This window comes from Lissotriton vulgaris, chromosome 6 (genome assembly GCF_964263255.1).
Source record: "Lissotriton vulgaris chromosome 6, aLisVul1.2, whole genome shotgun sequence".
In the NCBI taxonomy this organism is placed as follows: Eukaryota; Metazoa; Chordata; class Amphibia; order Caudata; family Salamandridae; genus Lissotriton; species Lissotriton vulgaris.
In genome coordinates this window covers 1,713,804,194-1,713,817,993 of record NC_141694.1, presented here as the reverse complement: position 1 = coordinate 1,713,817,993, position 13,800 = coordinate 1,713,804,194, and the positions used below count along the sequence as shown (strand labels likewise).

The window sequence follows — 13,800 nt, the reverse complement described above, 5'->3', positions numbered from 1 at the left end:
GCAAGCTGGATCGCCCGCAGCTCCAGAAGGTTAATATGGAGCAGAAACTCTGCCGGAGACCAGAGGCTTCTGATCTCCGCCTCTGCCATGTGGCCCTCCCAACCCAGGAGGGATGCATCCGTCACCACTGTGTGCTCCGGTTGGGGAAGGTAGAGGGATCTGCCACTGACCCAATCGCGGTCCGTGAGCCACCACTGCAGCTGATTCGCAGTGCCCTCTGAGATCAGGACGTGGTCGGACAGGTTGCCCTGATGCTGTTCCCACTGGAACTTCAGGTCCCACTGCAGAGCACGCATTCGCCACCTGGCCTGACCTCACCGAAACTCGGGATAAAGGCTGAAAGATCGGAATCAGAGCCTGAATATCCCAAACTCGCTGCTCGGGAGGATAAACCCGAAACTGCGCCGAGTCCAGAACCGCTCCGATGAAGAGGAGCTTTTGAGAGGGACTCAAGTGTGACTTCGGCACGTTGATGGAGAACCCCAGCGAGTGCAGGAGATCGGCCGTAGTCTGAAGGTGGGAGACGACTGTCTGGGGCGAGCCCGCCTTCAACCAGTCGTCTAGACAGGGGAAGATTGGAACCCCTAATCTGCGCAGATGAGCTGCGACCACCGCCATCACTTTCGTGAACACCCAAGGGGCACTGGTGAGGCCAAAGGGGAGCACGGTAAACTGAAAGTGCTCGTGGCCTACCGTGAACCTCAGGATGTGGAAATATGCGTCCTGCAAGTCCAACGCTATCATTCAGTGTCCAGGGCAGCCAGGACCTGAGCTTAAGTCAGCATCTTGAACTTCTCCTTCCGGAGGAAGCCGTTGACGCTCCTGAGGTCCAAGATAGGGCGCATGCCCCCTTTGCCCTTCTTGGGAACCTGAAAGCACTGGGAATAGCAACCACGTCCTACTTCTGGCCCAGGAACGCTCTCTATGGACCCCTTGGCCAAGAGGGACGTAATTTCCTCCTGCAGAAGATGCAAGTGATCCCCCGACATGCGGTGGTACTGCGGTGGAATGGCTGGAGGGGTCGCCTCAAAGGGGAGGGAGTAGCTCCTTCGGATGATTTGCAGCACCCAAGTGATGGTGCGCCAGTCGAGTAGGTGATGGCGGACCCTGCCCCCTACTGGCGTTGAATGGGCCTGAAAGCTTGTACTAGGAAGGCTTTGAGACGGATGCTGTGGGAGCGGATGTGGACTGACCGGGCCTCTGTCCCCCGGCACCGCCACGGAGGTTACCATGTCCGCGAATAAGTTGAGGTTGGTTCTGCGGCCTGTGGCTGGACGAACGTGTTGGGGCGCCCCTTCCTTGGCCACCAAAGGGACGAAAAGCAAAAGTCTGCTGGTGCTGGCCCTACACGCCCAAGGACTTGGCCGTAGCCCTGGAGTCCTTGAAACGCTCAAGCGCACTGTCTGCTTTGTCGCCAAATAGGGGATGGCCATCGAAGGGCATATCCATGAGCGTGTTCTGGACAACCCCCGAAAAATTGGCGGACCTCAGCCAGCTGTGGCGACGGATCACCACCGTCGTGGAAATCACTCTGCCTAGCGAGTCCTTGGTATCGAGTCCACATCGGATGGAATACCGTGCTGCGTCCCGCCCCTCAGCAAGAGCCTTGGCGAGTCGTGCCCGGGCCTCCTCCAGACACTGGGGCAGCATGACCGCCACCATATCCCACAGAGAGTGGGTGTAGCGGCCCAAAAGGCATGCGGTATTAATGGACCGCAATCCTAAGCTGATTGAGGAGAATAGTTTCTTCCCAAACTGATCAAGCCTTTTGGATTCCCAATCCTGGGGAGCGGTCGGGAATGCGGTCTGGGACGTGGAAGCCTGGATCACCAGACTCTCAGGGGTGGGGTGTACGGACATAAAGCTGGGGTCGCCCGGAGCGAGGCGGTGGCGTCGGGCCATGTTCCGATCCACAGGGGGCACTGTGGAGGGCTTGGAGCAAGTGCCCATCAGAACGTCTGTGAGGGCCTCATTGAACGGCAGCATAGGCTCCGAAGAGTTTACTGGCGGTTGAAGCACCTCGGTGAGGAGATTAGTCCTCACTGCTGCGGCAGGGAGCTCAAGAGCCACGGTCTTGGCTGCCCTGCGCAACACCACACCATATGTAGCACCCTCCTCCGTAGCCACGGAGGCAGGAGAGATGAAACCAGTGCCAGGCGATGTGTCAAGACCCCTGGCCTCCCCCAGCATATATGCCCAGTCCTGACTTAAGTGGCACTGTTGTGCCGGAGGGTCCTCAGACCCCTCCCAGTCTTCGTCTTCATCCGTGTCCTGATAAATAGGCATAAATGACGGAGCCGGGTCATAGATGAATTGCTCACCTACCGACGCCGGACTCGGACTGAAAACAGGGGCAGCGGCGTCCGAGGACAACGCCGGGAGTGACACAGGGGTCGGCACCAGCGGAGGAGTCGTGAGGTCGACTGGCGTCGACTGTGATCCAGTTCTGAATCCCGGGGGGTCCTGCGGCATCGGGACCGAAGTCGTCGAAGGCGCCAGGGCCGAAGCCGCCGGCACGCTAGGACCCCCAGTCGGACCCGCAGGGCCCGAAGGCGCGCCGGCAGGTCTCTACGCCGGGAAGAGAGTCCTCATGGCGATGAGGAAGTCTCAAATCTCGCCCGGAGTAGCATTGGGCCCAGGGACCGGAGGGTGTGGAGCTGGATGAGACGCCTGCGGCTCCGGTGGAGCCGGCTGGGTGGTGCCACCCGAACCCTCGGCCGAGTCATGCGAGGGAAGTCAGAAGAGCGATGTTGCTTCTTCGACTTCTTCTTGCCATGCCTCGACTTACCTAAGTGCGAGGACTTGGATCCCGACGAGCGGTGATGGCTACGTCTCCGCGACCGGTCCCTCGACTTCTTCCTCGACCAGGACCTCGAGCGGCGCAGAGCCGACTACCGGAGCTCGAGAAGCTTACAGGACCGCTCCAGGCTAGCTTTCAAAGTCAAGGCCCGACAGTCGGGGGACGACTTGTCGTCGTGGTCGCCCCTAAACAGTAGAGACGGCGGTGGGGGTCGGTAACTGACATCAGTCGGTGACAGGCTTTACACGGCTTGAAACAGAGCATCCCTACCGGCACCAGGAGTTGAAGTTGACTCGAAAAAAATAGTCAAAAAGACCAAAAAGTTAGTCAAAAAGTGACTAAGGGTACTAGCTCTTCACGGATCTGCGCTTGCTGGCATGGAAAAAAGAAGAACCGACATCAGCGTGCGAGGGCGGCGTCTAAGTACTCCCACGACGTCATTCCGGCGATCACGACAACGGACGCACAGCCACAGAGGACGCCTACCGACACGCAGGGGTACTGCTGACGAAAACTTTCTGGATCCAGTCTGACGCCTGGAGATATTCTAAGGTAAGGAATCTAACTAACGTGTTTCTTTCAAATTGTTGGCACTATCACCATATATTTCAATTGTGTTCCAATGGTGAATTATAACATGTTTCTGCTTTTTCTGATGGGCTGACACCTTGAAAAAGCCACTATGCCTGCCTTATTGATAATGAGACCCCCTTATGTTCTGATATTGCATCAAGCATAGATGGAGGTATTATGCATATAAGGTGCAGGACCGACTAGAGGTATAAAGCTATATGAGGACATCACCAAATATATTTCCACCTACTTGATTGCATATAGTTGTAATTAATGCATAATATTTAGTAATGTGTGTGTAACAAAAGTACTTTTCCTTTTTATAAGAAAAAGCACAGACTGGACAATGATATATTGAGTGTTGCTGCTGAGTACTAGCAAACTGGGGTTACCAGCCCACACCACCTCCCCTGAGTAGGCCTTGGACTACTCTGCTTCATTACCCTGAGAGTCTCAAGTGCTACAATGGGTTCTTGGTTCACAGTAAAGAGTGCAAGAGTTCATAGTGCAGATGTATTACTTGTGAAGTACTCACATCCGCTACAACTAATAATGCAATTTCTTACATGCTGTTTAGTGAATAACTGAAAAAAGTGAATAAAAACCGAATACATTACATTTTCTGACAGGATTCTTTCTGAACACATTAATGTCAAGGCAGGGATAAAACATTCCAGCTAAGAAAAAGCTAAATGAATGCATACCTGTCTTTGATTATACTGAAGTAAAAACTTGACAGGTCTCTTGTGATTAAAGTCGTGAGCAGACGAATGGCTTTCCCGAAATCATACTCCTTATAAGCCTGTGTGACCTAAGAAGAGTAACAAAGCCAGACATTTAGACAGCGTTTTTGGCAGCCACAAAAAAAAGTATACGAAATGGTTTAGACATTAGCCCACAGCATAAACATTTTAAACATTCATTGCTATAAATCGGTCATCTGACCAAAGAGGCTATGTCATGTGAATACAAAGCAGGCTGCCGATGTGAACCAATATTGAAAATCCTGCCAAGTTGTGCCCGGTTTATCACAATAAATGTGTCTGTGCAAGTGGAACACATAACAAATGTACTCTCTCATTGCTCTCTGGCTGTAGCAACAAATGAAGGGCCACAGCCATCACATCACCATGACACTTACTACAGTGGATTCTTTCAAAACAGGATGATCCAGGCTAAGAAATGAGCCTGCCAGGATGCCAGATAGATGGCATTCAGCACTTCCATCAACAGTATATTTATATTTATTCCAATCTTTGAGTATCAAGCCCCAGTAAACAGCCAAACACTTAAAAATGCTTAGAATAGACAGGGCACAGTATTTATCTTTTTTCAAGATCACACAAACTGTAGTTTACTGTCAAAGAATGATGGACAATCTGCTTAGGGTCCAAGACATGCTTCATCCATTGCCTCCAATTCTTTCCTCAAGTGAGCAGTGATTATTTTTAACATTATAGAGTAGCCATGGTTTATTTTCTAAATAAAGTAAAAGTTACTTACCTTCGGTAATGCTATATCTGGTAGAGACCCACTCTAGCCGTAGATTCCTTAACTTTGAATTCTCTCCAGGTGCCAGACTGGAGCTGAACATTTTTCACCAGTACCTCTGCGCGCCGGCGTTGGACGACTCAGTAGTGACTTCATCTCCGGATATGACGTCAGTTGAGCCATACAAGTCCCCTCCGGTGCGCATAAGTACTGTCAGTTTCTTTTGTGAAACCTTCTGAACATCTAATGGTATGTTAAGACCAGACATGGATTTTAAAGAAACACCCATTAAAATCAACGAAACACAGGCCAACATGAAACCCTACGCATTGGTGAATAACCCCCATATGAGGGAAGACACTCTATAGACCATTCATGAATGATTATGAACGGCACATCAATAGCTAAACAAAACCTACCACAACAACACCAGGGTGTTTGTTGTACCACAACATAAGTCATATATTGACATTACCAATGTCAAGGTATGATGATACCAAACAAAACAAATAAATGAACACTGCTCACTGGTGTGTCAATGAAACAGAAAACCCACCCTCACTCTACCAACTACATACACTAGGAAATTGATGCTTTTGCAACATCTAGACAAGAACTAAGTGGCCAGGAAAACCGGTTTGTTTAGCCCCAACATAGATTGAGATAGTGAACACTGGTATATAAACCCAGTAGTAAAAGGGTATAACCTTCATCTCATATTTTATAAAAATATTCTGTCTTTCAAATGGTGGCCTAAAGAATTGACACCACAAGAAAAGAGAACAGTCATGAGTCCTCACGAGATGAGAAATGCTGAAAGTAACAAGTACATCGTCTCCAGAAGACAGGAGATGTGGATTAGACAGAACCACGTATATCAAGAACATCATAGGAAAAAGAAAAGCCTACTATAAAATAGTCTCCAAGACTTTCATGGATGATTGACAACCAACTATACATTGGTCTTGAGACAAGTTGGACCAACCCGTACATCACAAACCTTTGGCTGCCAATTTACCATACCACAAAGTGGAGCAGGGATAGGTATTGTCTGTATTTGAGGAAATATTCATGTCTACACTAGACACTGTTCCTTTACCCTAAAGGAAAGAACTCACAAGCAAAGAGCATGCAAAGTATATATTCTGAACTACAGCAACACTGCAACTTGCTCAATCTCTTCGGAGAATTGAAGCATTCATAATAAATACGTAGTCCACTCAAAAAGAGAAAACAAACTGCACTGAATACACTCATTAAGAAAAAAACATAGAAGCATGTAAACGTAACAGAACCCCCGAGAGGGTTTCACAAGAGGAAAAGAATGGCTACTAGTTCAGTACCATAGTCCTTAAGAAAACATAAGTCCAATAAGGACTAAGCTGTATATCAGAGCGATTTATAGTACAGAAATAGACTACAAAAGTAGTATTTCTGAAGAGCTATACAATAGCAAACCTATACTCCACGTAGAGTTAGTCACATACCCAATAAGCGGTATAACCTCTTGAGACCAAGCTCTTCTTCAGTGTAAAACGAAGAATAAATAACCGGCTACACAATTGTAAATGCCTTCCGGAGAGTTTAAAAAAGTCACATCTGGAGACAAGTCATCTTATTATATGCAAAAAGTACTGCTTAAGTCTTCAACACAATAAGCCATAGCAGAGGTAGGAAATAATCCTTAAACATAAGAACCACAGACCTGGATGAATAAGAAAAAAACAAAAGACCCAATAAGATCAAATTACAAATGGCCAGCAATGAGGCGTTGTACAGCATATTCAGCATGGCTGTCAAATAAACCGGATCTATCAAAGGGCAAGTCTTTCAAACTCTCCCGAACATTATCAGCAAATCTCGACTCACGAAACCATGCGTGTCTACGGGGAGCAATTGATCGAGCTGTAGCTATGCAAATAGAATCTGTTGTGTCCATCACCGATTTAATATTACATTTTGCCATCTCACTGCCATCCGGCACAAGCTGTGAAAGTTCAGCCCTGACCACTTCAGGAAGGGAAAGAAGCAGTTGGTTGACAGAGTCCCACAATGTATAGGAAGCCCTTCCTAAGACACAAGATGTGTTCAACGACCTCAAAGTCGAACTAGTCGACGCAAAGATATTCTGGCCACACATCTCCAACCTCCTATACTCTCTACCTGACGGAAGCAAAGGTGAAACTTGGCGAAGCTGTGGCAGTTTGCACAACAAAACTCTTTAACAGTAGGGTGTCAGGAAAGACAAGCAGGGTCGTCCGGAGAAGGACATTGACGATGCGAAATGGCACTATCAACATAAATACCGGGCATCGGCCTTGCCCAAGAACCCAGGACAATGTCGTACAGACTCTCCATAAGGCAATAAAGGTTCAATGCCCGTGACACATTGATGAAGAAGATCTGATATTGGATCAGATGACAAAGTCACAGACGTAAGCAGCAATTTTAGTATTCCAGTAGCTCTCTTAATAGTCTAAGTGAAATGTGCTCCAGGCTCCGTCGCTATTCGTGGCGGAGAAAGCAGATCATAATTAGGAGAGGGTTGCAGAAGCCTTTCATCACCAAATGTCACCAAAGAACCTCCTACCTGAGGCTGACCAAAACTAACCAAGTGATGGACGTCACCAGTATCTGCAGAGTCTTCTTGGAATACAGGAGAAATAGCAACATAACATGTTGCATCCTCAATGTGTAAAGGAGAAGGTTCACAAACTGTAGTGACTATAAGCTGCGTTTCTGGTCAACGTCAGGGCATCGTCGTATCGACGTGCACCATGAGTGGGGTCCCTGGCACTGACCGGCATCGTGGCGGCGTCTTGACCACCTCTTCCAACGCCACCATTGTCACAACGGGAAGCCGCACCAGGCTGTGTCCTTGCAACCTAATGACTCGAGATATGGAGTCGAGGTCATAGACCGGCGTCGAGGGCGAACCCACCATGGTCCTCCCGATCAGAGTCCCTTCAACCTCTTTGGGACCCACAGGCGCAGCAGGGGACGGTGTAGACCCAAAGAAGGATTGCAGACCATGACAATATCTCTAGTAAAAGAGAGGGACCCAAAGACCCAAAGGGGTAGGGTACCAAAAGAAAAATGTCAAAAAAGAATTTCCCCTCTGGGTAAATTTACTACAGCATTCACATCTATATAAACAACATTCAGTTCAAAAAGGAGCAAAGAGGAAAATATAAAAATGAGGTAGCTTCATGAAAGATGTACAATTTATTCAGATACAAATTAAAAACACAATACACAATATAATTTGATAAAAATTGATGCAATACAAAATATACACTATACGCAGGTGGGAAACAAAAAGAAGGAAAATATGATTCCTATTAAACTGAGACAGATACAATAGTCCAATACAAAATCCAACTCCAATACACGAAACTGTTTTGATTAGAGTCATTGTTTCACACACTTAGCGTATCATTACTCATGGATTGCATCATGACCATGAAAATATGCCAGCATCTGGGTCATGGTAGCCCCGGTTCCAGGATAAGGAGGGAGGCTCTTGGTCGACTCCTGTGCTACATCTTCTTGTAAAGAAGGGGTGGAACCAGCAACAAAGTCACAACTTTGTGAGGCCGAAGACTTCCGTGACTTCGATCACGACTGATGGGATTTCCAAGAATTGGATGAGCAATGCCCACTGGAACAGCTCCTGGAACTGCCCCAAGCATGAACTTCAGAGCGGGAAGGAAATCAACATCACCTAGACTCCGAACGGGAGAGCTGCGCCTTCAACAACTTCATTTGCCTTTCCTGCAAAGACTTCGGCTTCAGCCTCTTACAGGCGTCATACTCCTCGGAGTCATGGTGCTCTCCGAAGCACCACATACAGATGGAAAACGGATCCGTAGCCGACATCTGTCAAGTACAGGTCTTACACGTCTTAAAACACGAAGGCATATGCGTCACTTCTCCGGATCAGGATTGCAGTGCGGAAAAGAAGAAAACAGACATCCGCATGCCGAAGGGGACATATATGGCTCCACTGATGTCATCAACTCCTTGGAGTCTTAGGGGGAACTGAGGTACAGGCCGCCCCCCACTCAAAATGTGCCAAAACAGTAAAGCACTGTCCCACAAGACACTTCTATTTATCAGTTAGGCTGCAGGAACTATAAGGGTGTATGCATAACCTTATCACTACTCCTTTCCTTGTTAAATCAAGGCTCTTTAGTTCCTGCGCAAGTGTCACTCTTTGTCGCAGTACAAACAAGGTAAGATAAAAACTGCCAAGACACCATCACCCAAACACAAAAAATTGTGGAGAAAGAGAGTGAGCACCTCACGGTAGAATCGCCAATGGGGTTATCTGGCTAGCAAATGCCAGTGTACCCACTTCTCATCATCGGTTGCTCACTCCCATGAAAGTGGGAAAAAACAAAAGACAGACACATAGAAGGAAAGGACAAACAACATGCACTAATCCTTTTCCTCCTAAACAGACAAATAAAGCTTGATTCCGTGCCCCAGCGACTACTAAATCCCAATCGCTATTTAAGAGTACAAATTCGCCATTAACCCCTGTGAGAAAAAAGAAAAAGTGAATCTCACGCATTAAAATTGCAGAACTCACTGACCACTCCTGTTTTTATTCTGGGTTGTGAGCACTCCAAATTAAAACGACTCACACTGAGCCAATTTTCATGTGAGACTAAATCGCCAACATGTTTCGTTGCTGTACTTTGAGCAACTTCATCAGGGCAAATAGGGGTTCGACGCTTTTAAATTCCACTTATATCTGGTTTAAACCTGTGATGGTTGAAATTGACAAACAAAATAAAATTGAATTGAAACACATTGTGAGCCCATAAGGACTGGCCTTGGAAGACCTGGCCAGATACATGACACAAGTTAAAAGAGTAACAAAGTATGGCAAGTGGATCATTTTGACATATTCACCTGAGGGTTGCATATCAACTGCATACCTGCTACCTTACTCAGGTGGATATCCGTGTCGTCAAGATCACGTATCCTAATCGAAACCCGCCACAGGTCAAGGTTTCTGTAATGACATATACATGAACATGTGGGTCAGGAGATATCAAGTGTAGCCCACATTACAATTTATTCCCATCGGCTGCTATACTGTGCCTTGCACTATCTCTCCAAACATGACGACTGATTTTAAAAACCTGCTTGCAAAAGCTGCATATTACCCTCTCGTTACATCTCATTAACCAAAAGGTCGCCAAACTCAAACAATGTCTGCTGCACTGGTGAATTGCATGTATGCGGAATCATACCACATTACCACAAAGAAAGCACACCTCCAGTGCATACTCGAGGATAACAGTAAAATCACCGCCCAGCCCCGGGGAAAACTTATCTCAAAACTGCTGATATCAAACTCAGCGTCAAAAGGTACTCCGACGTTATGACTCGGTGGGTTGGTCCATCTTACCCCAGCCGGCAACTACACACTCCGTCACTCAGCCACAGCTCACCGCATATGCGGACCTGCCGTTTGATATAAACAATGTTCCTCCCTTGCTATCCCGTGTCACGTGTTAGCCATAATCACGTGGAGGGCAGGCTAGGTTAGGCGCGGGTGATTTCTACGGCGGTCATCTTAGAGTGGACCCAGTTCCACCAAACAAGTGCGTTTTCGAGCCAAAATGTCTTCGAATTTATACTTTCACAAGGTTCAATCTCGCCCCCACGTTATATGCAACATTCTGAGATGAACTACATGCATTTCCTATTTTACAGAAGCATGTAAAACAATATGTAGTGAATTTGGAGTTAAAAGTCTATTTCTTCAGTGTCTAACAAGGTCAGTAGTACATACCAATAAATTTGGCAAACACCAAAAATTCACAACCGGGTGCCAAAGTATTCATTATTATATTGCATTTATTAACCAGACAGTCCTACCGACACACAATCCCTCGGAACCGCAAGTGGTGGAGTTATTAGTCTCAATGCGGAGCATGGTTGGACATTTAACCAATTCCACAGGGCAGGTGCCTGGCCAAAAACCCCACTAGGTATATTACTGTCATATTAATAGGACTGGTATATGTTAGGGGGGTTATCGCTGGCTGATCTTGTTCCATTCAATAGTGTCATTCAATCCCCCTTGATCAGCTTGTTCCTGGTAGATCCACCGGGCCTCCTTACGGGCCAGGATGCTCTCAGTATTATGGCTATTACAGACCACTCTTTTCAGGACCACCCAGGTTAGATCTTTAGGGTCATGTCCTACCTCACTGAAGTGTTGCACCAAACGTGTGGTTAGTTTTTTTGCCTTAAGGGTGCTTAAATGTTCTTGAATGCGTACCTTCACCTTTCTGGACGCAAGTCCAATGTAATGTAGTCCGCACCTGCAGGTTAGTCTGTAGATTACATTAATCGAGTTGCAGTTGCTAAACCTCGTGAGATGCTAGATTCTTCCATCTCTTAAAACAATGGTCTTTGTCGTTTTTGTCAAGCTACACACAGAGCAGGTAGTACATGGATGGTGTCCGGTTGGCTGTGAGGCCAAAAGGCCCATAGGAATGAATGGGGAGTATTCCTTATTTGCGATTAGCAATTTGCTAATCGCAAATAAGATAGCGATTTGAAGGGTGCCAGGGGTGTCCAAAGGACACCCTGTAGCACCCCTTAAATGCACATTTCAACAGGTGTTGCGCACACACATGTCCTAAGGACATGTGTGTGTGTAACACACAACTTAGAAAAATGCTTTTAAGAGCATTTTTCTAAGTTTTCGCTATTTACCACGAGGTTTGACCTCGCGGTAAATAGCGGCCGAAATTTGCGATTTCGCAATTTTAAAATGTTTCAAGAATAGCATTTAAGGAATCTCTAATAGAGATTCCTTAAATGCTATTCCTCGCATATTTGCGAGTTTCTAAATAGCGATTTTTTCATTTGGGATGATAAATCAGGCTGTTAGTTCCTCCCTTGCTATCCCGTAACTTCGATGGGGGCCACATTTGCCCCGAGTCTGGCCTGCATTTATGTGGGTCAATTTGAGGTGAATGTGGTCCGCCATCAGAACAACCCCTTAAGGGAACACATATTCCTGTGGCGTCGTTACATCGACGACGTCCTCTGTATCTGGACAGGTACAGAGGACCAGCTGTTGAAGTTCCTCACATGGCTTAATCAGGCAGATGACTGCCTTAAGTTCACATGGTCGATAAGTAAAACTTCGGCAGTGTACCTTGATGTCGACATTACAGCAGTGGACCACAGACTGCCTACAACAGTTCATCATAAAAAGACGGACAAGAACTCGCTTCTCCAATACCAGTCTTTCCATCCCCGTGCCCTAAGGGATAATCTCCCTGTGGGGCAGTGTTTGCGCTATCGCCGCAACTGTTCCACCACAGAAGCATTTGTGGAACAATCTAATGAACTGGTTAGTAAACTCACCGCTAGGGCATATCCCAGCAAAATTGTGAATCAAGCTCGAAAGCGAGCTTTAAACACCCCCGGGAGGCTCTGCTAGAAAGGAACAGCAAAGTCAAGCAGGAATGTATACCTGTCGTCGCCACATCTGATCCTATGTCGACCAAATTGAGGCAGATCATGAGGAAACATTGGACCATTATGGACACCAATGTAAGCAGGATGCCTCCCCCACGGTTTGCCTTCAAAAGAGCAACTAATTTGAAGGACAAGTTAGTCCAAACGAGGACCCTTAATGTCCCATATGTGGACTCCCTGCCAACCGGACACCATCCATGTTTTACCTGCTCTGTGTGTAGCTTGACAAAAACAACAAAGACCGTTGTTTTAAGAGATGGAAGAATCTGGCATCTCACGAGGTTTAGCAACTGCAACTCGATTAATGTAATCTACAGACTAACCTGCAGGTACGGACTACACTACATTGGACTTACGTCCAGAAAGGTGAAGGTACGCATTCAAGAACATTTAAGCACCCTTAAAGCAAAGAAACTAACCACACGTTTGGTGCAACAAAGTGAGGTAGGACATGACCCTAAAGATCTAACCTGGGTGGTCCTGGAAAGAGTGGTCTGTAATAGCCATAATACTGAGAGCATCCTGGCCCGTAAGGAGGCCCGGTGGACCTACCAGGAACAAGCTGATCAAGGGGGATTGAATGACACTATTGAATGGAACAAGATCAGCCAGCGATAACCCCCCTAACATATACCAGTCCTATTAATATGACAGTAATATACCTAGTGGGGTTGTTTGGCCAGGCACCTGCCCTGTGGAATTGGTTAAATGTCCAACCATGCTCCGCATTGGGACTAATAACTCCACCACTTGCGGTTCCGAGGGATTGTGTGTCGGTAGGACTGTCCGGTTAATAAACGCAATATAATAATGAATACTTTGGCACCCGGTTGGGAATTTTTGGTGTTTGCCAACTTTATTGGTATGTACTACTGACCTTGTTAGACACTGAAGAAATAGACTTTTAACTCCAAATTCACTACATATTGTTTTACATGCTTCTGTAAAATAGGAAATGCATGTAGTTCATCTCAGAATGTTGCATATAACGTGGGGGCGAGATTGAACCTTGTGAAAGTATAAATTCAAGGACATTTTGGCTCGAAAATGCACTTGTTTGGTGGAACTGGGTCCACTCTAAGATGGCCGCCGTAGAAATCACCCGCGCCTAACCTAGCCTGCCCTCCACGTGATTATGGCTAACACGTGACACGGGATAGCAAGGGAGGAACATTGTTTATATCAAACGGCAGGTTCGCATATGCGGTGAGCTGTTGCTGAGTGACGGAGTGTGTAGTTGCCGGCTGGGGTAAGATGGACCAACCCACGGAGGCATAACGTCGGTGTACTTGTTGGCGCGGAGTTTGATATCAGCAGTTTTGAGATAAGTTTTCCCCGGGGCTGGGCGGTGATTTTACTGTTATCCTCGAGTATGCACTGGAGGTGTGCTTTCTTTGTGGTAATGTGGTATGATTCCGCAT

At 46.9% G+C, this 13,800-nt stretch overlaps 1 protein-coding gene across 1 annotated transcript in view; it reads right to left on the bottom strand.

Moving 5' to 3' along the window:
• The window catches only part of IARS2 (isoleucyl-tRNA synthetase 2, mitochondrial), a 628,540-nt gene that overhangs the window by 106,424 nt on the left and 508,316 nt on the right, over positions 1-13,800 (bottom strand). Inside the window, exon 19 of the mRNA XM_086927919.1 lies at positions 4,078-4,184. Within this exon, the coding sequence (XP_086784045.1) occupies positions 4,078-4,184 (107 nt within the window). The remainder of the gene's footprint in view (positions 1-4,077; positions 4,185-13,800) is intronic.